The sequence below is a fragment of the Carassius gibelio genome, chromosome A22 (assembly GCF_023724105.1).
Source record: "Carassius gibelio isolate Cgi1373 ecotype wild population from Czech Republic chromosome A22, carGib1.2-hapl.c, whole genome shotgun sequence".
Classification (NCBI taxonomy): domain Eukaryota; kingdom Metazoa; phylum Chordata; class Actinopteri; order Cypriniformes; family Cyprinidae; genus Carassius; species Carassius gibelio.
This window is the reverse complement of record NC_068392.1, coordinates 14,978,734-15,004,530: the sequence shown is the minus strand read 5'-3', so window position 1 is coordinate 15,004,530 and position 25,797 is coordinate 14,978,734. Positions and strand designations below refer to the sequence as shown.

Sequence of the window (25,797 nt, the reverse complement as noted above, 5' to 3'; positions counted from 1 at the left end):
GGGCATACGGTTTCCTGCAGAGCAGCCAGTGAGGCTGGATCTACAAATGTGAACATCTTCACAACAAAGCGCTTGTAGTGGGTTGGGAACTGAAGACCAGACGATCCAGTCACTGGAACCAGTGTGGTCAGATAGCGGTCGTCCTGGTAAGGGCATCTGAAGACAAAGGAGAAGGTTAGAAAGGGTCTCCCAGCAGACTAAAAGGATGAAGATTGGCTGTACACTCACCCGTCGATCAGAAGGTCCCACTGGGGGAGACTGAGTGGACTGGGGGTTGAAGTAGTCCAACAACGTCCCAGCATCAGGACAATGTTGGGGTCAGTCCTCTCCATAATGTGCACCTCAACATACACAGGCTCTCGCAGGACTTTTGTGATGGGATAATCAGCGTCACTGTAGTAGGACGTGTAGGCCTCATCCCCTGAGGAACAACACTGGGGTTTAACCGGACTCCAGTTTGAAAGGCTTTAGGCAGACACAGGACAAGACCTTACCTTCAGCACAGCCTTTGGTGACACATTGGCCATTGGCCAGTCTGAGCTCCACCCTGAGAGGTCCAGGAGCGGCTACTGGTGGAGGTGGAGGAACGGAGTTGACCTCCACAACCAGAGCTTCCACAGAAGTTCCCGAATATCTACACTGGAAGAGAAACCTGGACGACACACAGCGAGCTTGTAGCATTTATCAGGGATTAGTGGTCACACCAAGTCATGGATCACCTACTCAAAATGACTGTCCCTTGTGATGGAACCATATGGTCCAATCCCCACTTCATACGATGAGGTCATTCGGTTTTCATACACCACATATCCACCGTCCTCCTGTCAATAGAAACGGTGTCAGCATCCAGTCCAAGCGATGCAGAATAAAACCAGTAGCAGCTGCTAACCATCACGCTCGTGCCACATGCGGTCACAGGGAACTGGTATATAGCAAAGGAAGGTGTAGACCCCACAGGAGCACAAGGTGGGTCGTTTCCACCCAGTAGTTGAACCGAATCCAGACTCAGTCGAGGCAAGGTAACGTCTCGAGACACCACTACCACAAACTGACCATCTCTAATACACTGGACAGTCACTAGAACAAGAGCAGGTTAAATTCAGAGAAACGGTTTAACACGAACAGAATAAGATGGAGAACGCTTACCTGCCCTCCCATAGAAACACTGCTGTCCGTTAAAGCAGCAGTTGATAGCTTCACACGCAGCACCACTGATCCCAGGTAGACCGCATTGGATCTGCTCAGAATCAGCTACAGCACATTTATCAAGTTGAACTGGCTTCTGAAGCGGAAACTGCGGCTTAGGTTGTTGTGGAACTGGCTTCTGAAGAGGGAACTGCGGCTTAGGTTGTTGTGGAACTGGCTTCTGAAGCGGAAACTGCAGCTTAGGTTGTTGTGGAACTGGCTTCTGAAGCGGAAACTGCGGCTTAGGTTGTTGTGGAACTGGCTTCTGAAGCGGAAACTGCGGCTTAGGTTGTTGTGGAACTGGCTTCTGAAACGGAAACTGCGGCTTAGGTTGTTGTGGAACTGGCTTCTGAAACGGAAACTGCGGCTTAGGTTGTTGTGGAACTGGCTTCTGAAACAGAAACTGCTGGTTAGTTAGCTGTTGAACTGGTTTCTGAGGTGGAAACTGCTGGTTAGTTAGCTGTTGAACTGGCTTCTGGAGCTGAAACTGCTGGTCAGTTTGCTGGATCATCAGAGCTTGAGCATTCTGAAGCGATTGACTCCACTGTGGGACAGCATGACAGAAAGCACAGACCACCAAAATCTGAGCCAAACACCAACTTCCAGCCATTGTTCAACAGCTAAACACAAAGTGAAGCTATTGCCCTTTGGTCTTTTTGTATTCTACAGGTTCCAGCTAATTAACGATAGTCCCTCCCTCTTCATTGACAACTGGGTGATTCTCATTGGATCTCGAGATTCAATTCTTATTGAGAGAAAACGCGTATAAAAGCAACACAGAGGCTGTGTCCACATCTTCACTGACAACTCTCTCAAGACTCGTTCACGCGGACGCTAAACATTCTTTCCAAATCTTTATCTTCGTCTGATACAGGCTCAAACATATCAGGTTGGATGCCTAATCTCGCCATCGTTCACGCTGGACAGAAGAGATCTGCGCTGTGAAACAGCCAATCAGAGCAGAGCTCAACATTATTGTTCATGACCCTTCCAAATAATTCTAGGGACAAATCCCAGGGTTGTAAACGGACATGTAAAACCGTTCCAGAGAATTTTTGCCCATACCCAAGCCACGTACCTTTTTATGTAGATCTCATTTAAAATATTGTATCAATGCATTCTATGGCACCTTTAGTTGGGATTATGAGATCATATTTTGGCCGGAAGCAATCATTTGAATTTCTCAACGATGGATTTGTTTCTTATAAACAGACAACCTTTCCCTTCACAAGACCGTAATTGATGTGAATTACTTGTGGATTATTTTGATATTTATAATAGCTCTTTGGACTTTCGTTTTGATGCCACCCATTCACTGGGGAGCAAGTGATGTAATTCTACATTTTTCCAAATCTTTTCCAATGATAAACTAAAAACTCTTTAAAAAAGAGAGAGAGAGATTTTTATGAATATTCTCTATTATTTGAGTCATATCAGGCGCTTTTTTAATGACATTCTTTGTCTATCATAAACACACTTTCAAACTTTAATTGTAAAATTGTGAATAAGTGTAGATGAAAATCTCAGATCCTTATCAAGCCTTCCATTGGCTAGTGACATTCCAGAACGTTCTCATTTGTTAATTACAGGCCCAGAGACCTTTGGAGGTCCAAAGGTAATCAATCAAGCTGAAAGGGGAGGAGCCGCTTAAATTCAAAGCTGTACTTAATGGCAAAGACGAGCACTGGTGGGTATTGTGTTAACGTTTGTCAGGATGGGTCTTTTGCAATGTCTGTTAGTGCTGGTTGTGCTTGTGGTGTTTGATCTGAAGAATGCTATTGGAAGTTTGAGTTCCAGTCAAAGTCCAAAAAGCAAGAAGCATCAATCATATCCAGCTTCCAGAGTGCCTGTTTCTTCTCAAGTGCTCGGGAACACTTTGCAGAAGGCCTCTCTGTTTCAGAGTCTCGACTACAGAGGATTTGCACAAGAGCCTCTTGGTCTTCAGGAGAAGCAGGTGTTGCAGGGTCCAGTGAAGCCTTTGGACTGGAGGTTTCCCATTGTTCCAGAAGTGCCGAGTGAGATGGCGGTGGATTTCCATTTGAGGCAACCTGTGACCCCCAGTAGTGTAGCTATTCAATGCGGTGAGAACCGGATTCATGTGGAGGTACAGCAGGACTTGTTTAGCAATGGTGAACTGATCCAGCCATCTGGTCTGACTCTGGGAGGATGTCCTGTTGTCGGTTTGGTCCCAGGCTCTAAGGTGCTCTTCTTTGAGAATGAACTGCAGGACTGCAACAGTGTCTTGATGGTAAGAGCTAGTAGATTTATTGAACCCTACTAAAAATGGGGCCCTTGTTTTGGTATCGACGTTCTAGATTCAGGGAACCATCCATGGGACGGTTCTCTTATAGTGGGAAAGACTCTTAATAACTGCTTACTCGGGTAACCAAGTGTTATGGCATGACTTGCTAAGATGCCTTTTGGAATGGGTTCTCTTTTTCGGAGAACCCTCTTGGTAACAACGTCAGTCTCCTATAGATGACCAAGGATGAGCTTGTCTACACCTTTGCCCTTACCTACACTCCTGAGGCGTTTGCTGGCACTCCGATTACCCGTGCAGGTGGTGCAGTTATTGGAGTTCAATGCCACTATCAAAGGTAAGCGACCTTTTGTGACTTGTGGCATTGCTTGCAGTGGTGGAACTGGAAGCCCATTTAATTGGTCACTTCTTGAACTGCAGGTTTCAAAATGTCAGCAGTAGTGCCTTGAAGCCAACTTGGGTCCCTTATGCCTCAACGGAGGCTGGTGAAGAAGTCTTGGTGTTCTCCCTGAAGCTCATGACTGGTTTGTGCAGTTTCTCTAGACCTTCTGCCTTCTGAACGAGGCTGTGCCTAAGCAGTTCTTCCCTCTTGCAGATGACTGGTCCTATGAGAGGCCTTCAAACTCTTACTTCCTGGGTGACGTTATTAATGTTGAGGCATCTGTGAAGGTATACAACCACGTCCCTCTGCGTGTGTTTGTGGACAGCTGTGTGGCCACCCAAGTACCTGATGTGAACGCCCTTCCGAGATATTTGTTCATTGAGAATCATGGGTGTGTTCATGTCACCAGATGCTGCAGAGTTGACTTGTTCTCGAGTTTGCTCCTTGTAACCGCTTTGTCCCTGACAACTACTTTTTACTCCTTAGATGTCTTGTGGATGCCAAGGTCACCGCTTCCAGCTCGCGCTTCATGCCTCGATCCCAGGAAGACAAAATCCGGTTCCAGCTGGAGGCCTTCATGTTCCAGGGGGGATCCAGTCCTTCTGTATGTATTATGAGTGTTGGAGAATGACCTCTCCCATTTGCTTTGGTTTGTGTCCCCTTACCCGTGGTGTCTCTTGCAGATCTACATGACGTGTGTTCTGAAGGCCACTCTTGCTTCTGCACCTAGTGACGCGCTCCACAAATCCTGTTCCTTTGCCAATGGGTATGTTCATGCCACTTACGAATACATTAAAGGTGCCATGTCTGATTTTTCGTATTGCAGGTGGCTTGCTGCTGATGGGAACAACCAGGTTTGTGGTTGCTGTGACTCAACATGTGGTCCTGATGGTGGAACTGCTGCTTCTCCTTTTGGAGGTAGGAAGGTGCTTTTAAGCTTGGTTTTTGACCCTTCAAGCACTTAACTTTGGTGTCTGCTTTTTCTAGGCCTTCGGTGGGAAGGGAAGGCCTCGCTCGGTCCTGTAGTGGTTCAAGAGCACAAGAAGACTTTAGCTGGTCTTCAATAAATGTGGGGGAGCAAACTTATTCTCGTTTCTGTTTTTCTTGTCTAGTTTAACCAATTGATTTTGTGCGAGGAAGTGAGTAGTCCTACTGTACCTATTCTCTTGCCAGAAGGAAAGGCTCCCTTTTCTCGTTAGGGAAGTTAATAAACCTTTTTAAAGGGACCTGCTGTGAGCTCCCTTTTTTAGGAGTACTGTAAAGGTGGAATACATTGCCCATGATGCTGTAAAGGGAATTCTGTTAATTGGCACTTGTGCCAAAAGAGTTCTGCGTGAACGTCCACTTCCTTGAAGCACTGCAGATTTTTGCGTGCATCTTATGCAGTGAACTTGATTTTCTTCGTGTTGGTAACTTCAAATGAGCAGTTTAATTTCCCCCTTGCATCCCCCAAATAGGTTTGATCAGTTAAATTTGTTTCCTAATGCTCTTTGTTGACATCTCTCATGCTTTTTAAATCCATGTACAATAGAAGCGCACTCCCAGTATCAACACTGGCACCACGTTTTCCACCTTCAGATGGGTTATTTATAGGCTTTACATTTTAGGAAAACGGCAGGCATCGCTTAAGTTTAGTATTTGGTGTGCCGAACCTGTACTGACGTAAGGGGTTTTTTGTGCAGTAGCAGGTCAGTTAGAATTCTGAAAAATCATTGACGAATTGACTCCCAGTGAATGACCTTTTTTGGTTTGTCACTTGTGCAACATCTTGGGCGGTTTCAATACTAAAGGGATACTCCACCCCAAAATGAAGATCGTCATCACTTGCCCCCAAGTCGTTCCGAACCCATAAGCGCTTCGTTCATCTTCGGAACCCCACTTATTTTGGATGAAAACCAGGAGGCTTGTGATTTGGCCCACAGGCTGCCAAGTAAAATGCACTGTCAAGGTCCAGAAAAGCATCCTCGGAGTAGTCAGACTGTGTACGTTCTTCTGTGTCAGCCGCGCCACAAGCATATGTTCTCCTCGCTTCCTAACGTTACGGTTCATCCACTGATGGCAGATGGGTAATTCCGATGGTGCTTTTCTGGACCTTGGCAGTATATGGGATGGTCACAGGCCTCCCGGTTTTCATCCAAAATATCTTTAACCCCTTTGCTGTCAAGGATAGTCACCGGCCCCAGATTGTTTTACTTTCACAGCACGTCAAACCTCTCTGCTGACAGAGACCGGATTCGCCCGTGTCTTGTCCATCATAACTGTGCATCATATCCCGCCCCATCCTACCCATGATGCATTTCCTGTACACATCTGTGTTGATATCTGACCACAACAACACAGAGAAACCTCTGTACCCATGAAACATCCAAATAATTAACACACGATTACGTTAGTTAATGGTATGTGATTTTGGGCGTTTTTATAACATAAATGTACATCTGAAATGCTAACTTGTGCAGCGACGTAAAAGGCTATAAATAGCATATTTTTACAGCAGTAAAATTCCACATGTGATCGCAAAAGGAGGTTATTACAAACAATCGGTTAATTTTCATGAATAGTCTTATGTAGCTTGATGCTAACGTTAGCTCTAATGCAGCTACATAGCAGGTGCAGTTCTTCTTCATAATGCATTTTGTAATCATTTTGTCAAAGGTTGTAAGAAAATGTTTTGTTGTAATTTTATAGTAAGGCTTTTGATAATAGTGGGGTAAATGTATACTGGAATAATGATAAATGAAGAATCAGGATTTTGTGTCATACCTGGCCCATGTGTGAAAGGCTCGTTTTGTAACAACAATAGAATCATGAATGGGGCAGTTTTGCCGGTCCAAACAAGAGATAATTGCATTCCAGGAGTCATAAATCAATTTTACTAGCCTTCTCTAAAAACACACATGACACGGTCTTAGAAAAGGTTTCATAAAATTCACACTTTGTGAGATTATATTCTGAAATGTCAAAATGAAGTATTAGTAGACTTGTGGCTTTAGCTTCATTATGTATCTAAAATCATATCCTACATCACTTTTAAATAGGTTTTTAATATTTTTACTGACATGTTTGAGCTTACATACATCTCTATTATAACCGTCTAAGTAATTCTGATTCCTGAACAGTAAACTTTGAGGTGTCAGCTGTGTGAACCGATGTTGATTATGTATCTAGTAAGAAAGACTCCTTAGCAGCAACCTTTTAATTTTGGGCATGTCATTCGTGTCTCCATGCTGAAAATGGGGGGGGTGACAAGTAAGGGGTTCAATTGTGTTCCAAAGACGAATGAAGTTTCTACAGGTTTGGAACGACACGGGGGTAAGTGATTAGTGACACCATTTTCATTTTGGGGAGGAGGATCCCTTTAATAGCATTACTTTGAGTTGAGGACAATTGACACGGTTTCGTGTTTGCTTCAAGACAGTCGAGAATTGATTTCCATTTAAAACTTGAGCTGGATTTAAAACAAAAGCCGCAAGTAATCCACATAACTTTATATTGTGAATATCGGGAGCCAAACTACCGTTTGGAAGACAAATTAAAATAGGGGAACCTTGTGCTGCCCCAGGTTAACAACTGGAGGATGGAGAAAGGAATGCCTTGGTTTAATGGTGCGAGGAAAAAACAACTGGGAAGAGGCACGTAATCCCGGATTCTGTCGAACCAAAACAATAGACAAAGAGATACCTCGGGGTTCTGCAGGGTTTATTAAAAACACTAGATTTACATGACCAGAGTAACTTCTCCACTAGAAACCACAGTCTGCTCCCCAGAGACAGCCTTGATACGGGTGTCTCTTCCTGAAAGAGAGGTGTTAGAAGTGAGAACACACTTCTAAAATGCTCAGTTCCTCTTGTCGAGAGAAAGCAAGAACTCACGTTTCCTGGTGCAGCTTTGCTCACAAGAGCCAGATGATGGATGGCACACCTCTGTACTGCAGTGGATGAAGACCTGACAGGGAAGAAAGAGGCTCAAGTCATAGAATCCACAAGTAGTAAATACACAAATGTTCAAGTAAAGGGGGGCATACGGTTTCCTGCAGAGCAGCCAGTGAGGCTGGATCTACAAATGTGAACATCTTCACAACAAAGCGCTTGTAGTGGGTTGGGAACTGAAGACCAGACGATCCAGTCACTGGAACCAGTGTGGTCAGATAGCGGTCGTCCTGGTAAGGGCATCTGAAGACAAAGGAGAAGGTTAGAAAGGGTCTCCCAGCAGACTAAAAGGATGAAGATTGGCTGTACACTCACCCGTCGATCAGAAGGTCCCACTGGGGGAGACTGAGTGGACTGGGGGTTGAAGTAGTCCAACAACGTCCCAGCATCAGGACAATGTTGGGGTCAGTCCTCTCCATAATGTGCACCTCAACATACACAGGCTCTCGCAGGACTTTTGTGATGGGATAATCAGCGTCACTGTAGTAGGACGTGTAAGCCTCATCCCCTGAGGAACAACACTGGGGTTTAACCGGACTCCAGTTTGAAAGGCTTTAGGCAGACACAGGACAAGACCTTACCTTCAGCACAGCCTTTGGTGACACATTGGCCATTGGCCAGTCTGAGCTCCACCCTGAGAGGTCCAGGAGCGGCTACTGGTGGAGGTGGAGGAACGGAGTTGACCTCCACAACCAGAGCTTCCACAGAAGTTCCCGAATATCTACACTGGAAGAGAAACCTGGACGACACACAGCGAGCTTGTAGCATTTATCAGGGATTAGTGGTCACACCAAGTCATGGATCACCTACTCAAAATGACTGTCCCTTGTGATGGAACCATATGGTCCAATCCCCACTTCATACGATGAGGTCATTCGGTTTTCATACACCACATATCCACCGTCCTCCTGTCAATAGAAACGGTGTCAGCATCCAGTCCAAGCGATGCAGAATAAAACCAGTAGCAGCTGCTAACCATCACGCTCGTGCCACATGCGGTCACAGGGAACTGGTATATAGCAAAGGAAGGTGTAGACCCCACAGGAGCACAAGGTGGGTCGTTTCCACCCAGTAGTTGAACCGAATCCAGACTCAGTCGAGGCAAGGTAACGTCTCGAGACACCACTACCACAAACTGACCATCTCTAATACACTGGACAGTCACTAGAACAAGAGCAGGTTAAATTCAGAGAAACGGTTTAACACGAACAGAATAAGATGGAGAACGCTTACCTGCCCTCCCATAGAAACACTGCTGTCCGTTAAAGCAGCAGTTGATAGCTTCACACGCAGCACCACTGATCCCAGGTAGACCGCATTGGATCTGCTCAGAATCAGCTACAGCACATTTATCAAGTTGAACTGGCTTCTGAAGCGGAAACTGCGGCTTAGGTTGTTGTGGAACTGGCTTCTGAAGAGGGAACTGCGGCTTAGGTTGTTGTGGAACTGGCTTCTGAAGCGGAAACTGCGGCTTAGGTTGTTGTGGAACTGGCTTCTGAAGCGGAAACTGCGGCTTAGGTTGTTGTGGAACTGGCTTCTGAAGCGGAAACTGCGGCTTAGGTTGTTGTGGAACTGGCTTCTGAAACGGAAACTGCGGCTTAGGTTGTTGTGGAACTGGCTTCTGAAACGGAAACTGCGGCTTAGGTTGTTGTGGAACTGGCTTCTGAAACAGAAACTGCTGGTTAGTTAGCTGTTGAACTGGTTTCTGAGGTGGAAACTGCTGGTTAGTTAGCTGTTGAACTGGCTTCTGGAGCTGAAACTGCTGGTCAGTTTGCTGGATCATCAGAGCTTGAGCATTCTGAAGCGATTGACTCCACTGTGGGACAGCATGACAGAAAGCACAGACCACCAAAATCTGAGCCAAACACCAACTTCCAGCCATTGTTCAACAGCTAAACACAAAGTGAAGCTATTGCCCTTTGGTCTTTTTGTATTCTACAGGTTCCAGCTAATTAACGATAGTCCCTCCCTCTTCATTGACAACTGGGTGATTCTCATTGGATCTCGAGATTCAATTCTTATTGAGAGAAAACGCGTATAAAAGCAACACAGAGGCTGTGTCCACATCTTCACTGACAACTCTCTCAAGACTCGTTCACGCGGACGCTAAACATTCTTTCCAAATCTTTATCTTCGTCTGATACAGGCTCAAACATATCAGGTTGGATGCCTAATCTCGCCATCGTTCACGCTGGACAGAAGAGATCTGCGCTGTGAAACAGCCAATCAGAGCAGAGCTCAACATTATTGTTCATGACCCTTCCAAATAATTCTAGGGACAAATCCCAGGGTTGTAAACGGACATGTAAAACCGTTCCAGAGAATTTTTGCCCATACCCAAGCCACGTACCTTTTTATGTAGATCTCATTTAAAATATTGTATCAATGCATTCTATGGCACCTTTAGTTGGGATTATGAGATCATATTTTGGCCGGAAGCAATCATTTGAATTTCTCAACGATGGATTTGTTTCTTATAAACAGACAACCTTTCCCTTCACAAGACCGTAATTGATGTGAATTACTTGTGGATTATTTTGATATTTATAATAGCTCTTTGGACTTTCGTTTTGATGCCACCCATTCACTGGGGAGCAAGTGATGTAATTCTACATTTTTCCAAATCTTTTCCAATGATAAACTAAAAACTCTTTAAAAAAGAGAGAGAGAGATTTTTATGAATATTCTCTATTATTTGAGTCATATCAGGCGCTTTTTTAATGACATTCTTTGTCTATCATAAACACACTTTCAAACTTTAATTGTAAAATTGTGAATAAGTGTAGATGAAAATCTCAGATCCTTATCAAGCCTTCCATTGGCTAGTGACATTCCAGAACGTTCTCATTTGTTAATTACAGGCCCAGAGACCTTTGGAGGTCCAAAGGTAATCAATCAAGCTGAAAGGGGAGGAGCCGCTTAAATTCAAAGCTGTACTTAATGGCAAAGACGAGCACTGGTGGGTATTGTGTTAACGTTTGTCAGGATGGGTCTTTTGCAATGTCTGTTAGTGCTGGTTGTGCTTGTGGTGTTTGATCTGAAGAATGCTATTGGAAGTTTGAGTTCCAGTCAAAGTCCAAAAAGCAAGAAGCATCAATCATATCCAGCTTCCAGAGTGCCTGTTTCTTCTCAAGTGCTCGGGAACACTTTGCAGAAGGCCTCTCTGTTTCAGAGTCTCGACTACAGAGGATTTGCACAAGAGCCTCTTGGTCTTCAGGAGAAGCAGGTGTTGCAGGGTCCAGTGAAGCCTTTGGACTGGAGGTTTCCCATTGTTCCAGAAGTGCCGAGTGAGATGGCGGTGGATTTCCATTTGAGGCAACCTGTGACCCCCAGTAGTGTAGCTATTCAATGCGGTGAGAACCGGATTCATGTGGAGGTACAGCAGGACTTGTTTAGCAATGGTGAACTGATCCAGCCATCTGGTCTGACTCTGGGAGGATGTCCTGTTGTCGGTTTGGTCCCAGGCTCTAAGGTGCTCTTCTTTGAGAATGAACTGCAGGACTGCAACAGTGTCTTGATGGTAAGAGCTAGTAGATTTATTGAACCCTACTAAAAATGGGGCCCTTGTTTTGGTATCGACGTTCTAGATTCAGGGAACCATCCATGGGACGGTTCTCTTATAGTGGGAAAGACTCTTAATAACTGCTTACTCGGGTAACCAAGTGTTATGGCATGACTTGCTAAGATGCCTTTTGGAATGGGTTCTCTTTTTCGGAGAACCCTCTTGGTAACAACGTCAGTCTCCTATAGATGACCAAGGATGAGCTTGTCTACACCTTTGCCCTTACCTACACTCCTGAGGCGTTTGCTGGCACTCCGATTACCCGTGCAGGTGGTGCAGTTATTGGAGTTCAATGCCACTATCAAAGGTAAGCGACCTTTTGTGACTTGTGGCATTGCTTGCAGTGGTGGAACTGGAAGCCCATTTAATTGGTCACTTCTTGAACTGCAGGTTTCAAAATGTCAGCAGTAGTGCCTTGAAGCCAACTTGGGTCCCTTATGCCTCAACGGAGGCTGGTGAAGAAGTCTTGGTGTTCTCCCTGAAGCTCATGACTGGTTTGTGCAGTTTCTCTAGACCTTCTGCCTTCTGAACGAGGCTGTGCCTAAGCAGTTCTTCCCTCTTGCAGATGACTGGTCCTATGAGAGGCCTTCAAACTCTTACTTCCTGGGTGACGTTATTAATGTTGAGGCATCTGTGAAGGTATACAACCACGTCCCTCTGCGTGTGTTTGTGGACAGCTGTGTGGCCACCCAAGTACCTGATGTGAACGCCCTTCCGAGATATTTGTTCATTGAGAATCATGGGTGTGTTCATGTCACCAGATGCTGCAGAGTTGACTTGTTCTCGAGTTTGCTCCTTGTAACCGCTTTGTCCCTGACAACTACTTTTTACTCCTTAGATGTCTTGTGGATGCCAAGGTCACCGCTTCCAGCTCGCGCTTCATGCCTCGATCCCAGGAAGACAAAATCCGGTTCCAGCTGGAGGCCTTCATGTTCCAGGGGGGATCCAGTCCTTCTGTATGTATTATGAGTGTTGGAGAATGACCTCTCCCATTTGCTTTGGTTTGTGTCCCCTTACCCGTGGTGTCTCTTGCAGATCTACATGACGTGTGTTCTGAAGGCCACTCTTGCTTCTGCACCTAGTGACGCGCTCCACAAATCCTGTTCCTTTGCCAATGGGTATGTTCATGCCACTTACGAATACATTAAAGGTGCCATGTCTGATTTTTCGTATTGCAGGTGGCTTGCTGCTGATGGGAACAACCAGGTTTGTGGTTGCTGTGACTCAACATGTGGTCCTGATGGTGGAACTGCTGCTTCTCCTTTTGGAGGTAGGAAGGTGCTTTTAAGCTTGGTTTTTGACCCTTCAAGCACTTAACTTTGGTGTCTGCTTTTTCTAGGCCTTCGGTGGGAAGGGAAGGCCTCGCTCGGTCCTGTAGTGGTTCAAGAGCACAAGAAGACTTTAGCTGGTCTTCAATAAATGTGGGGGAGCAAACTTATTCTCGTTTCTGTTTTTCTTGTCTAGTTTAACCAATTGATTTTGTGCGAGGAAGTGAGTAGTCCTACTGTACCTATTCTCTTGCCAGAAGGAAAGGCTCCCTTTTCTCGTTAGGGAAGTTAATAAACCTTTTAAAGGGACCTGCTGTGAGCTCCCTTTTTTAGGAGTACTGTAAAGGTGGAATACATTGCCCATGATGCTGTAAAGGGAATTCTGTTAATTGGCACTTGTGCCAAAAGAGTTCTGCGTGAACGTCCACTTCCTTGAAGCACTGCAGATTTTTGCGTGCATCTTATGCAGTGAACTTGATTTTCTTCGTGTTGGTAACTTCAAATGAGCAGTTTAATTTCCCCCTTGCATCCCCCAAATAGGTTTGATCAGTTAAATTTGTTTCCTAATGCTCTTTGTTGACATCTCTCATGCTTTTTAAATCCATGTACAATAGAAGCGCACTCCCAGTATCAACACTGGCACCACGTTTTCCACCTTCAGATGGGTTATTTATAGGCTTTACATTTTAGGAAAACGGCAGGCATCGCTTAAGTTTAGTATTTGGTGTGCCGAACCTGTACTGACGTAAGGGGTTTTTTGTGCAGTAGCAGGTCAGTTAGAATTCTGAAAAATCATTGACGAATTGACTCCCAGTGAATGACCTTTTTTGGTTTGTCACTTGTGCAACATCTTGGGCGGTTTCAATACTAAAGGAATACTCCACCCCAAAATGAAGATCGTCATCACTTGCCCCCAAGTCGTTCCGAACCCATAAGAGCTTCGTTCATCTTCGGAACCCCACTTATTTTGGATGAAAACCAGGAGGCTTGTGATTTGGCCCACAGGCTGCCAAGTAAAATGCACTGTCAAGGTCCAGAAAAGCATCCTCGGAGTAGTCAGACTGTGTACGTTCTTCTGTGTCAGCCGCGCCACAAGCATATGTTCTCCTCGCTTCCTAACGTTACGGTTCATCCACTGATGGCAGATGGGTAATTCCGATGGTGCTTTTCTGGACCTTGGCAGTATATGGGATGGTCACAGGCCTCCCGGTTTTCATCCAAAATATCTTTAACCCCTTTGCTGTCAAGGATAGTCACCGGCCCCAGATTGTTTTACTTTCACAGCACGTCAAACCTCTCTGCTGACAGAGACCGGATTCGCCCGTGTCTTGTCCATCATAACTGTGCATCATATCCCGCCCCATCCTACCCATGATGCATTTCCTGTACACATCTGTGTTGATATCTGACCACAACAACACAGAGAAACCTCTGTACCCATGAAACATCCAAATAATTAACACACGATTACGTTAGTTAATGGTATGTGATTTTGGGCGTTTTTATAACATAAATGTACATCTGAAATGCTAACTTGTGCAGCGACGTAAAAGGCTATAAATAGCATATTTTTACAGCAGTAAAATTCCACATGTGATCGCAAAAGGAGGTTATTACAAACAATCGGTTAATTTTCATGAATAGTCTTATGTAGCTTGATGCTAACGTTAGCTCTAATGCAGCTACATAGCAGGTGCAGTTCTTCTTCATAATGCATTTTGTAATCATTTTGTCAAAGGTTGTAAGAAAATGTTTTGTTGTAATTTTATAGTAAGGCTTTTGATAATAGTGGGGTAAATGTATACTGGAATAATGATAAATGAAGAATCAGGATTTTGTGTCATACCTGGCCCATGTGTGAAAGGCTCGTTTTGTAACAACAATAGAATCATGAATGGGGCAGTTTTGCCGGTCCAAACAAGAGATAATTGCATTCCAGGAGTCATAAATCAATTTTACTAGCCTTCTCTAAAAACACACATGACACGGTCTTAGAAAAGGTTTCATAAAATTCACACTTTGTGAGATTATATTCTGAAATGTCAAAATGAAGTATTAGTAGACTTGTGGCTTTAGCTTCATTATGTATCTAAAATCATATCCTACATCACTTTTAAATAGGTTTTTAATATTTTTACTGACATGTTTGAGCTTACATACATCTCTATTATAACCGTCTAAGTAATTCTGATTCCTGAACAGTAAACTTTGAGGTGTCAGCTGTGTGAACCGATGTTGATTATGTATCTAGTAAGAAAGACTCCTTAGCAGCAACCTTTTAATTTTGGGCATGTCATTCGTGTCTCCATGCTGAAAATGGGGGGGGTGACAAGTAAGGGGTTCAATTGTGTTCCAAAGACGAATGAAGTTTCTACAGGTTTGGAACGACACGGGGGTAAGTGATTAGTGACACCATTTTCATTTTGGGGAGGAGGATCCCTTTAATAGCATTACTTTGAGTTGAGGACAATTGACACGGTTTCGTGTTTGCTTCAAGACAGTCGAGAATTGATTTCCATTTAAAACTTGAGCTGGATTTAAAACAAAAGCCGCAAGTAATCCACATAACTTTATATTGTGAATATCGGGAGCCAAACTACCGTTTGGAAGACAAATTAAAATAGGGGAACCTTGTGCTGCCCCAGGTTAACAACTGGAGGATGGAGAAAGGAATGCCTTGGTTTAATGGTGCGAGGAAAAAACAACTGGGAAGAGGCACGTAATCCCGGATTCTGTCGAACCAAAACAATAGACAAAGAGATACCTCGGGGTTCTGCAGGGTTTATTAAAAACACTAGATTTACATGACCAGAGTAACTTCTCCACTAGAAACCACAGTCTGCTCCCCAGAGACAGCCTTGATACGGGTGTCTCTTCCTGAAAGAGAGGTGTTAGAAGTGAGAACACACTTCTAAAATGCTCAGTTCCTCTTGTCGAGAGAAAGCAAGAACTCACGTTTCCTGGTGCAGCTTTGCTCACAAGAGCCAGATGATGGATGGCACACCTCTGTACTGCAGTGGATGAAGACCTGACAGGGAAGAAAGAGGCTCAAGTCATAGAATCCACAAGTAGTAAATACACAAATGTTCAAGTAAAGGGGGGCATACGGTTTCCTGCAGAGCAGCCAGTGAGGCTGGATCTACAAATGTGAACATCTTCACAACAAAGCGCTTGTAGTGGGTTGGGAACTGAAGACCAGACGATCCAGTCACTGGAACCAGTGTGGTCAGATAGCGGTCGTCCTGGTAAGGGCATCTGAAGACAAAGGAGAAGGTTAGAAAGGGTCTCCCAGCAGACTAAAAGGATGAAGATTGGCTGTACACTCACCCGTCGATCAGAAGGTCCCACTGGGGGAGACTGAGTGGACTGGGGGTTGAAGTAGTCCAACAACGTCCCAGCATCAGGACAATGTTGGGGTCAGTCCTCTCCATAATGTGCACCTCAACATACACAGGCTCTCGCAGGACTTTTGTGATGGGATAATCAGCGTCACTGTAGTAGGACGTGTAAGCCTCATCCCCTGAGGAACAACACTGGGGTTTAACCGGACTCCAGTTTGAAAGGCTTTAGGCAGACACAGGACAAGACCTTACCTTCAGCACAGCCTTTGGTGACACATTGGCCATTGGCCAGTCTGAGCTCCACCCTGAGAGGTCCAGGAGCGGCTACTGGTGGAGGTGGAGGAACGGAGTTGACCTCCACAACCAGAGCTTCCACAGAAGTTCCCGAATATCTACACTGGAAGAGAAACCTGGACGACACACAGCGAGCTTGTAGCATTTATCAGGGATTAGTGGTCACACCAAGTCATGGATCACCTACTCAAAATGACTGTCCCTTGTGATGGAACCATATGGTCCAATCCCCACTTCATACGATGAGGTCATTCGGTTTTCATACACCACATATCCACCGTCCTCCTGTCAATAGAAACGGTGTCAGCATCCAGTCCAAGCGATGCAGAATAAAACCAGTAGCAGCTGCTAACCATCACGCTCGTGCCACATGCGGTCACAGGGAACTGGTATATAGCAAAGGAAGGTGTAGACCCCACAGGAGCACAAGGTGGGTCGTTTCCACCCAGTAGTTGAACCGAATCCAGACTCAGTCGAGGCAAGGTAACGTCTCGAGACACCACTACCACAAACTGACCATCTCTAATACACTGGACAGTCACTAGAACAAGAGCAGGTTAAATTCAGAGAAACGGTTTAACACGAACAGAATAAGATGGAGAACGCTTACCTGCCCTCCCATAGAAACACTGCTGTCCGTTAAAGCAGCAGTTGATAGCTTCACACGCAGCACCACTGATCCCAGGTAGACCGCATTGGATCTGCTCAGAATCAGCTACAGCACATTTATCAAGTTGAACTGGCTTCTGAAGCGGAAACTGCGGCTTAGGTTGTTGTGGAACTGGCTTCTGAAGAGGGAACTGCGGCTTAGGTTGTTGTGGAACTGGCTTCTGAAGCGGAAACTGCGGCTTAGGTTGTTGTGGAACTGGCTTCTGAAGCGGAAACTGCGGCTTAGGTTGTTGTGGAACTGGCTTCTGAAGCGGAAACTGCGGCTTAGGTTGTTGTGGAACTGGCTTCTGAAACGGAAACTGCGGCTTAGGTTGTTGTGGAACTGGCTTCTGAAACGGAAACTGCGGCTTAGGTTGTTGTGGAACTGGCTTCTGAAACAGAAACTGCTGGTTAGTTAGCTGTTGAACTGGTTTCTGAGGTGGAAACTGCTGGTTAGTTAGCTGTTGAACTGGCTTCTGGAGCTGAAACTGCTGGTCAGTTTGCTGGATCATCAGAGCTTGAGCATTCTGAAGCGATTGACTCCACTGTGGGACAGCATGACAGAAAGCACAGACCACCAAAATCTGAGCCAAACACCAACTTCCAGCCATTGTTCAACAGCTAAACACAAAGTGAAGCTATTGCCCTTTGGTCTTTTTGTATTCTACAGGTTCCAGCTAATTAACGATAGTCCCTCCCTCTTCATTGACAACTGGGTGATTCTCATTGGATCTCGAGATTCAATTCTTATTGAGAGAAAACGCGTATAAAAGCAACACAGAGGCTGTGTCCACATCTTCACTGACAACTCTCTCAAGACTCGTTCACGCGGACGCTAAACATTCTTTCCAAATCTTTATCTTCGTCTGATACAGGCTCAAACATATCAGGTTGGATGCCTAATCTCGCCATCGTTCACGCTGGACAGAAGAGATCTGCGCTGTGAAACAGCCAATCAGAGCAGAGCTCAACATTATTGTTCATGACCCTTCCAAATAATTCTAGGGACAAATCCCAGGGTTGTAAACGGACATGTAAAACCGTTCCAGAGAATTTTTGCCCATACCCAAGCCACGTACCTTTTTATGTAGATCTCATTTAAAATATTGTATCAATGCATTCTATGGCACCTTTAGTTGGGATTATGAGATCATATTTTGGCCGGAAGCAATCATTTGAATTTCTCAACGATGGATTTGTTTCTTATAAACAGACAACCTTTCCCTTCACAAGACCGTAATTGATGTGAATTACTTGTGGATTATTTTGATATTTATAATAGCTCTTTGGACTTTCGTTTTGATGCCACCCATTCACTGGGGAGCAAGTGATGTAATTCTACATTTTTCCAAATCTTTTCCAATGATAAACTAAAAACTCTTTAAAAAAGAGAGAGAGAGATTTTTATGAATATTCTCTATTATTTGAGTCATATCAGGCGCTTTTTTAATGACATTCTTTGTCTATCATAAACACACTTTCAAACTTTAATTGTAAAATTGTGAATAAGTGTAGATGAAAATCTCAGATCCTTATCAAGCCTTCCATTGGCTAGTGACATTCCAGAACGTTCTCATTTGTTAATTACAGGCCCAGAGACCTTTGGAGGTCCAAAGGTAATCAATCAAGCTGAAAGGGGAGGAGCCGCTTAAATTCAAAGCTGTACTTAATGGCAAAGACGAGCACTGGTGGGTATTGTGTTAACGTTTGTCAGGATGGGTCTTTTGCAATGTCTGTTAGTGCTGGTTGTGCTTGTGGTGTTTGATCTGAAGAATGCTATTGGAAGTTTGAGTTCCAGTCAAAGTCCAAAAAGCAAGAAGCATCAATCATATCCAGCTTCCAGAGTGCCTGTTTCTTCTCAAGTGCTCGGGAACACTTTGCAGAAGGCCTCTCTGTTTCAGAGTCTCGACTACAGAGGATTTGCACAAGAGCCTCTTGGTCTTCAGGAGAAGCAGGTGTTGCAGGGTCCAGTGAAGCCTTTGGACTGGAGGTTTCCCATTGTTCCAGAAGTGCCGAGTGAGATGGCGGTGGATTTCCATTTGAGGCAACCTGTGACCCCCAGTAGTGTAGCTATTCAATGCGGTGAGAACCGGATTCATGTGGAGGTACAGCAGGACTTGTTTAGCAATGGTGAACTGATCCAGCCATCTGGTCTGACTCTGGGAGGATGTCCTGTTGTCGGTTTGGTCCCAGGCTCTAAGGTGCTCTTCTTTGAGAATGAACTGCAGGACTGCAACAGTGTCTTGATGGTAAGAGCTGTTAAGTGTTACTAGATTTATTGAACCCTACTAAAAATGGGGCCCTTGTTTTGGTATCGACGTTCTAGATTCAGGGAACCATCCATGGGACGGTTCTCTTATAGTGGGAAAGACTCTTAATAACTGCTTACTCGGGTAACCAAGTGTTATGGCATGACTTGCTAAGATGCCTTTTGGAATGGGTTCTCTTTTTCGGAGAACCCTCTTGGTAACAATGTCAGTCTCCTATAGATGACCAAGGATGAGCTTGTCTACACCTTTGCCCTTACCTACACTCCTGAGGCGTTTGCTGGCACTCCGATTACCCGTGCAGGTGGTGCAGTTATTGGAGTTCAATGCCACTATCAAAGGTAAGCGACCTTTTGTGACTTGTGGCATTGCTTGCAGTGGTGGAACTGGAAGCCCATTTAATTGGTCACTTCTTGAACTGCAGGTTTCAAAATGTCAGCAGTAGTGCCTTGAAGCCAACTTGGGTCCCTTATGCCTCAACGGAGGCTGGTGAAGAAGTCTTGGTGTTCTCCCTGAAGCTCATGACTGGTTTGTGCAGTTTCTCTAGACCTTCTGCCTTCTGAACGAGGCTGTGCCTAAGCAGTTCTTCCCTCTTGCAGATGACTGGTCCTATGAGAGGCCTTCAAACTCTTACTTCCTGGGTGACGTTATTAATGTTGAGGCATCTGTGAAGGTATACAACCACGTCCCTCTGCGTGTGTTTGTGGACAGCTGTGTGGCCACCCAAGTACCTGATGTGAACGCCCTTCCGAGATATTTGTTCATTGAGAATCATGGGTGTGTTCATGTCACCAGATGCTGCAGAGTTGACTTGTTCTCGAGTTTGCTCCTTGTAACCGCTTTGTCCCTGACAACTACTTTTTACTCCTTAGATGTCTTGTGGATGCCAAGGTCACCGCTTCCAGCTCGCGCTTCATGCCTCGATCCCAGGAAGACAAAATCCGGTTCCAGCTGGAGGCCTTCATGTTCCAGGGGGGATCCAGTCCTTCTGTATGTATTATGAGTGTTGGAGAATGACCTCTCCCATTTGCTTTGGTTTGTGTCCCCTTACCCGTGGTGTCTCTTGCAGATCTACATGACGTGTGTTCTGAAGGCCACTCTTGCTTCTGCACCTAGTGACGCGCTCCACAAATCCTGTTCCTTTGCCAATGGGTATGTTCATGCCACTTACGAATACATTAAAGGTGCCATGTCTGATTTTTCGTATTGCAGGTGGCTTGCTGCTGATGGGAACAACCAGGTTTGTGGTTGCTGTGACTCAACATGTGGTCCTGATGGTGGAACTGCTGCTTCTCCTTTTGGAGGTAGGAAGGTGCTTTTAAGCTTGGTTTTTGACCCTTCAAGCACTTAACTTTGGTGTCTGCTTTTTCTAGGCCTTCGGTGGGAAGGGAAGGCCTCGCTCGGTCCTGTAGTGGTTCAAGAGCACAAGAAGACTTTAGCTGGTCTTCAATAAATGTGGGGGAGCAAACTTATTCTCGTTTCTGTTTTTCTTGTCTAGTTTAACCAATTGATTTTGTGCGAGGAAGTGGGTAGTCCTACTGTACCTATTCTCTTGCCAGAAGGAAAGGCTCCCTTTTCTCGTTAGGGAAGTTAATAAACCTTTTTAAAGGGACCTGCTGTGAGCTCCCTTTTTTAGGAGTACTGTAAAGGTGGAATACATTGCCCATGATGCTGTAAAGGGAATTCTGTTAATTGGCACTTGTGCCAAAAGAGTTCTGCGTGAACGTCCACTTCCTTGAAGCACTGCAGATTTTTGCGTGCATCTTATGCAGTGAACTTGATTTTCTTCGTGTTGGTAACTTCAAATGAGCAGTTTAATTTCCCCCTTGCATCCCCCAAATAGGTTTGATCAGTTAAATTTGTTTCCTAATGCTCTTTGTTGACATCTCTCATGCTTTTTAAATCCATGTACAAGAGAAGCGCACTCCCAGTATCAACACTGGCACCACGTTTTCCACCTTCAGATGGGTTATTTATAGGCTTTACATTTTAGGAAAACGGCAGGCATCGCTTAAGTTTAGTATTTGGTGTGCCGAACCTGTACTGACGTAAGGGGTTTTTTGTGCAGTAGCAGGTCAGTTAGAATTCTGAAAAATCATTGACGAATTGACTCCCAGTGAATGACCTTTTTTGGTTTGTCACTTGTGCAACATCTTGGGCGGTTTCAATACTAAAGGGATACTCCACCCCAAAATGAAGATCGTCATCACTTGCCCCCAAGTCGTTCCGAACCCATAAGAGCTTCGTTCATCTTCGGAACCCCACTTATTTTGGATGAAAACCAGGAGGCTTGTGATTTGGCCCACAGGCTGCCAAGTAAAATGCACTGTCAAGGTCCAGAAAAGCATCCTCGGAGTAGTCAGACTGTGTACGTTCTTCTGTGTCAGCCGCGCCACAAGCATATGTTCTCCTCGCTTCCTAACGTTACGGTTCATCCACTGATGGCAGATGGGTAATTCCGATGGTGCTTTTCTGGACCTTGACAGTATATGGGATGGTCACAGGCCTCCCGGTTTTCATCCAAAATATCTTTAACCCCTTTGCTGTCAAGGATAGTCACCGGCCCCAGATTGTTTTACTTTCACAGCACGTCAAACCTCTCTGCTGACAGAGACCGGATTCGCCCGTGTCTTGTCCATCATAACTGTGCATCATATCCCGCCCCATCCTACCCATGATGCATTTCCTGTACACATCTGTGTTGATATCTGACCACAACAACACAGAGAAACCTCTGTACCCATGAAACATCCAAATAATTAACACACGATTACGTTAGTTAATGGTATGTGATTTTGGGCGTTTTTATAACATAAATGTACATCTGAAATGCTAACTTGTGCAGCGACGTAAAAGGCTATAAATAGAATATTTTTACAGCAGTAAAATTCCACATGTGATCGCAAAAGGAGGTTATTACAAACAATCGGTTAATTTTCATGAATAGTCTTATGTAGCTTGATGCTAACGTTAGCTCTAATGCAGCTACATAGCAGGTGCAGTTCTTCTTCATAATGCATTTTGTAATCATTTTGTCAAAGGTTGTAAGAAAATGTTTTGTTGTAATTTTATAGTAAGGCTTTTGATAATAGTGGGGTAAATGTATACTGGAATAATGATAAATGAAGAATCAGGATTTTGTGTCATACCTGGCCCATGTGTGAAAGGCTCGTTTTGTAACAACAATAGAATCATGAATGGGGCAGTTTTGCCGGTCCAAACAAGAGATAATTGCATTCCAGGAGTCATAAATCAATTTTACTAGCCTTCTCTAAAAACACACATGACACGGTCTTAGAAAAGGTTTCATAAAATTCACACTTTGTGAGATTATATTCTGAAATGTCAAAATGAAGTATTAGTAGACTTGTGGCTTTAGCTTCATTATGTATCTAAAATCATATCCTACATCACTTTTAAATAGGTTTTTAATATTTTTACTGACATGTTTGAGCTTACATACATCTCTATTATAACCGTCTAAGTAATTCTGATTCCTGAACAGTAAACTTTGAGGTGTCAGCTGTGTGAACCGATGTTGATTATGTATCTAGTAAGAAAGACTCCTTAGCAGCAACCTTTTAATTTTGGGCATGTCATTCGTGTCTCCATGCTGAAAATGGGGGGGTGACAAGTAAGGGGTTCAATTGTGTTCCAAAGACGAATGAAGTTTCTACAGGTTTGGAACGACACGGGGGTAAGTGATTAGTGACACCATTTTCATTTTGGGGAGGAGGATCCCTTTAATAGCATTACTTTGAGTTGAGGACAATTGACACGGTTTCGTGTTTGCTTCAAGACAGTCGAGAATTGATTTCCATTTAAAACTTGAGCTGGATTTAAAACAAAAGCCGCAAGTAATCCACATAACTTTATATTGTGAATATCGGGAGCCAAACTACCGTTTGGAAGACAAATTAAAATAGGGGAACCTTGTGCTGCCCCAGGTTAACAACTGGAGGATGGAGAAAGGAATGCCTTGGTTTAATGGTGCGAGGAAAAAACAACTGGGAAGAGGCACGTAATCCCGGATTCTGTCGAACCAAAACAATAGACAAAGAGATACCTCGGGGTTCTGCAGGGTTTATTAAAAACACTAGATTTACATGACCAGAGTAACTTCTCCACTAGAAACCACAGTCTGCTCCCCAGAGACAGCCTTGATACGGGTGTCTCTTCCTGAAAGAGAGGTGTTAGAAGTGAGAACGCACTTCTAAAATGCTCAGTTCCTCTTGTCGAGAGAAAGCAAGAACTCACGTTTCCTGGTGCAGCTTTGCTCACAAGAGCCAGATGATGGATGGCACACCTCTGTACTGCAGTGGATGAAGACCTGACAGGGAAGAAAGAGGCTCAAGTCATAGAATCCACAAGTAGTAAATACACAAATGTTCAAGTAAAGGGGGGCATACGGTTTCCTGCAGAGCAGCCAGTGAGGCTGGATCTACAAATGTGAACATCTTCACAACAAAGCGCTTGTAGTGGGTTGGGAACTGAAGACCAGACGATCCAGTCACTGGAACCAGTGTGGTCAGATAGCGGTCGTCCTGGTAAGGGCATCTGAAGACAAAGGAGAAGGTTAGAAAGGGTCTCCCAGCAGACTAAAAGGATGAAGATTGGCTGTACACTCACCCGTCGATCAGAAGGTCCCACTGGGGGAGACTGAGTGGACTGGGGGTTGAAGTAGTCCAACAACGTCCCAGCATCAGGACAATGTTGGGGTCAGTCCTCTCCATAATGTGCACCTCAACATACACAGGCTCTCGCAGGACTTTTGTGATGGGATAATCAGCGTCACTGTAGTAGGACGTGTAGGCCTCATCCCCTGAGGAACAACACTGGGGTTTAACCGGACTCCAGTTTGAAAGGCTTTAGGCAGACACAGGACAAGACCTTACCTTCAGCACAGCCTTTGGTGACACATTGGCCATTGGCCAGTCTGAGCTCCACCCTGAGAGGTCCAGGAGCGGCTACTGGTGGAGGTGGAGGAACGGAGTTGACCTCCACAACCAGAGCTTCCACAGAAGTTCCCGAATATCTACACTGGAAGAGAAACCTGGACGACACACAGCGAGCTTGTAGCATTTATCAGGGATTAGTGGTCACACCAAGTCATGGATCACCTACTCAAAATGACTGTCCCTTGTGATGGAACCATATGGTCCAATCCCCACTTCATACGATGAGGTCATTCGGTTTTCATACACCACATATCCACCGTCCTCCTGTCAATAGAAACGGTGTCAGCATCCAGTCCAAGCGATGCAGAATAAAACCAGTAGCAGCTGCTAACCATCACGCTCGTGCCACATGCGGTCACAGGGAACTGGTATATAGCAAAGGAAGGTGTAGACCCCACAGGAGCACAAGGTGGGTCGTTTCCACCCAGTAGTTGAACCGAATCCAGACTCAGTCGAGGCAAGGTAACGTCTCGAGACACCACTACCACAAACTGACCATCTCTAATACACTGGACAGTCACTAGAACAAGAGCAGGTTAAATTCAGAGAAACGGTTTAACACGAACAGAATAAGATGGAGAACGCTTACCTGCCCTCCCATAGAAACACTGCTGTCCGTTAAAGCAGCAGTTGATAGCTTCACACGCAGCACCACTGATCCCAGGTAGACCGCATTGGATCTGCTCAGAATCAGCTACAGCACATTTATCAAGTTGAACTGGCTTCTGAAGCGGAAACTGCGGCTTAGGTTGTTGTGGAACTGGCTTCTGAAGAGGGAACTGCTGCTTAGGTTGTTGTGGAACTGGCTTCTGAAGCGGAAACTGCGGCTTAGGTTGTTGTGGAACTGGCTTCTGAAGCGGAAACTGCGGCTTAGGTTGTTGTGGAACTGGCTTCTGAAACGGAAACTGCGGCTTAGGTTGTTGTGGAACTGGCTTCTGAAACGGAAACTGCGGCTTAGGTTGTTGTGGAACTGGCTTCTGAAACGGAAACTGCGGCTTAGGTTGTTGTGGAACTGGCTTCTGAAACAGAAACTGCTGGTTAGTTAGCTGTTGAACTGGTTTCTGAGGTGGAAACTGCTGGTTAGTTAGCTGTTGAACTGGCTTCTGGAGCTGAAACTGCTGGTCAGTTTGCTGGATCATCAGAGCTTGAGCATTCTGAAGCGATTGACTCCACTGTGGGACAGCATGACAGAAAGCACAGACCACCAAAATCTGAGCCAAACACCAACTTCCAGCCATTGTTCAACAGCTAAACACAAAGTGAAGCTATTGCCCTTTGGTCTTTTTGTATTCTACAGGTTCCAGCTAATTAACGATAGTCCCTCCCTCTTCATTGACAACTGGGTGATTCTCATTGGATCTCGAGATTCAATTCTTATTGAGAGAAAACGCGTATAAAAGCAACACAGAGGCTGTGTCCACATCTTCACTGACAACTCTCTCAAGACTCGTTCACGCGGACGCTAAACATTCTTTCCAAATCTTTATCTTCGTCTGATACAGGCTCAAACATATCAGGTTGGATGCCTAATCTCGCCATCGTTCACGCTGGACAGAAGAGATCTGCGCTGTGAAACAGCCAATCAGAGCAGAGCTCAACATTATTGTTCATGACCCTTCCAAATAATTCTAGGGACAAATCCCAGGGTTGTAAACGGACATGTAAAACCGTTCCAGAGAATTTTTGCCCATACCCAAGCCACG

General features: G+C 44.9%; 4 protein-coding genes and 1 long non-coding RNA gene across 55 annotated transcripts in view; 4 read left to right on the top strand and 1 right to left on the bottom strand.

Moving 5' to 3' along the window:
• LOC127942507 (uncharacterized) overlaps nt 1–25,381 on the bottom strand; it is an 80,579-nt gene extending 55,198 nt beyond the window's left edge. For 9 of the 50 annotated variants that reach the window (XM_052538257.1, XM_052538260.1, XM_052538242.1 and 6 more), the window contains exons 1-4: nt 24,969–25,379; nt 16,991–17,242; nt 9,149–9,400; nt 1,474–1,515 (exon numbers count right to left, since the gene is read on the bottom strand). In XM_052538257.1, coding sequence (XP_052394217.1) covers nt 1,474–1,515; nt 9,149–9,400; nt 16,991–17,242; nt 24,969–25,332 — 910 coding nt within the window. In that variant the 5' untranslated portion in view covers nt 25,333–25,379. Of the gene's footprint in view, nt 1–1,347; nt 1,558–9,148; nt 9,401–16,990; nt 17,243–24,884 lie in introns of all 50 variants that reach the window. The other 41 variants (XM_052538265.1, XM_052538241.1, XM_052538254.1 and 38 more) reach the window with 26 other exon arrangements.
• On the top strand, nt 1,180–25,306 carry LOC127942526 (uncharacterized). 2 transcript variants are annotated; one of them, XR_008149332.1, is made up of 6 exons: nt 1,180–1,347; nt 1,390–1,557; nt 9,149–9,274; nt 9,317–9,400; nt 16,991–17,116; nt 25,011–25,306. It is a non-coding gene; the product is annotated as an uncharacterized LOC127942526 (long non-coding RNA). The 2 variants fall into 2 exon arrangements; XR_008149333.1 differs by lacking the exon at nt 1,390–1,557 and having other exon boundaries at nt 1,183–1,347; nt 9,233–9,400.
• On the top strand, nt 2,836–4,913 carry LOC127942517 (zona pellucida sperm-binding protein 3-like). The gene is made up of 8 exons (XM_052538294.1): nt 2,836–3,433; nt 3,664–3,782; nt 3,866–3,969; nt 4,041–4,218; nt 4,314–4,431; nt 4,511–4,593; nt 4,654–4,745; nt 4,815–4,913. The coding sequence occupies exons 1-8, from the start codon at nt 2,900–2,902 to the stop codon at nt 4,892–4,894; spliced, it is 1,308 nt and encodes a 435-aa protein (XP_052394254.1). The 5' UTR covers nt 2,836–2,899; the 3' UTR covers nt 4,895–4,913.
• LOC127942513 (zona pellucida sperm-binding protein 3-like) lies at nt 10,692–12,756 on the top strand. The gene is made up of 8 exons (XM_052538293.1): nt 10,692–11,276; nt 11,507–11,625; nt 11,709–11,812; nt 11,884–12,061; nt 12,157–12,274; nt 12,354–12,436; nt 12,497–12,588; nt 12,658–12,756. The coding sequence occupies exons 1-8, from the start codon at nt 10,743–10,745 to the stop codon at nt 12,735–12,737; spliced, it is 1,308 nt and encodes a 435-aa protein (XP_052394253.1). The 5' UTR covers nt 10,692–10,742; the 3' UTR covers nt 12,738–12,756.
• Nucleotides 18,521–20,608, top strand: LOC127942512 (zona pellucida sperm-binding protein 3-like). The gene is made up of 8 exons (XM_052538292.1): nt 18,521–19,118; nt 19,359–19,477; nt 19,561–19,664; nt 19,736–19,913; nt 20,009–20,126; nt 20,206–20,288; nt 20,349–20,440; nt 20,510–20,608. Exons 1-8 carry the CDS (start codon nt 18,585–18,587, stop codon nt 20,587–20,589), a joined length of 1,308 nt encoding a protein of 435 aa, XP_052394252.1. The 5' UTR covers nt 18,521–18,584; the 3' UTR covers nt 20,590–20,608.
• Nucleotides 25,382–25,797: the final 416 nt, after the last annotated feature.

Excerpts from the sequence above, each read along its gene's own strand:
- LOC127942512 (XM_052538292.1), top strand. The coding sequence starts at position 18,585 with ATGGGTCTTTTGCAATGTCTGTTAGTGCTGGTTGTGCTTGTGGTGTTT. Across the intron at positions 19,914-20,008 it reads TTGTTCATTGAGAATCATGG|ATGTCTTGTGGATGCCAAGG; the intron begins GTGTGTTCATGT and ends TTTACTCCTTAG. Across the intron at positions 20,289-20,348 it reads TCCTGTTCCTTTGCCAATGG|GTGGCTTGCTGCTGATGGGA; the intron begins GTATGTTCATGC and ends TTCGTATTGCAG.
- LOC127942513 (XM_052538293.1), top strand. The coding sequence starts at position 10,743 with ATGGGTCTTTTGCAATGTCTGTTAGTGCTGGTTGTGCTTGTGGTGTTT. Across the intron at positions 11,813-11,883 it reads CTCCCTGAAGCTCATGACTG|ATGACTGGTCCTATGAGAGG; the intron begins GTTTGTGCAGTT and ends TCCCTCTTGCAG. Across the intron at positions 12,062-12,156 it reads TTGTTCATTGAGAATCATGG|ATGTCTTGTGGATGCCAAGG; the intron begins GTGTGTTCATGT and ends TTTACTCCTTAG.
- LOC127942517 (XM_052538294.1), top strand. The coding sequence starts at position 2,900 with ATGGGTCTTTTGCAATGTCTGTTAGTGCTGGTTGTGCTTGTGGTGTTT. Across the intron at positions 3,434-3,663 it reads ACTGCAACAGTGTCTTGATG|ATGACCAAGGATGAGCTTGT; the intron begins GTAAGAGCTAGT and ends AGTCTCCTATAG. Across the intron at positions 4,746-4,814 it reads TGCTGCTTCTCCTTTTGGAG|GCCTTCGGTGGGAAGGGAAG; the intron begins GTAGGAAGGTGC and ends TGCTTTTTCTAG.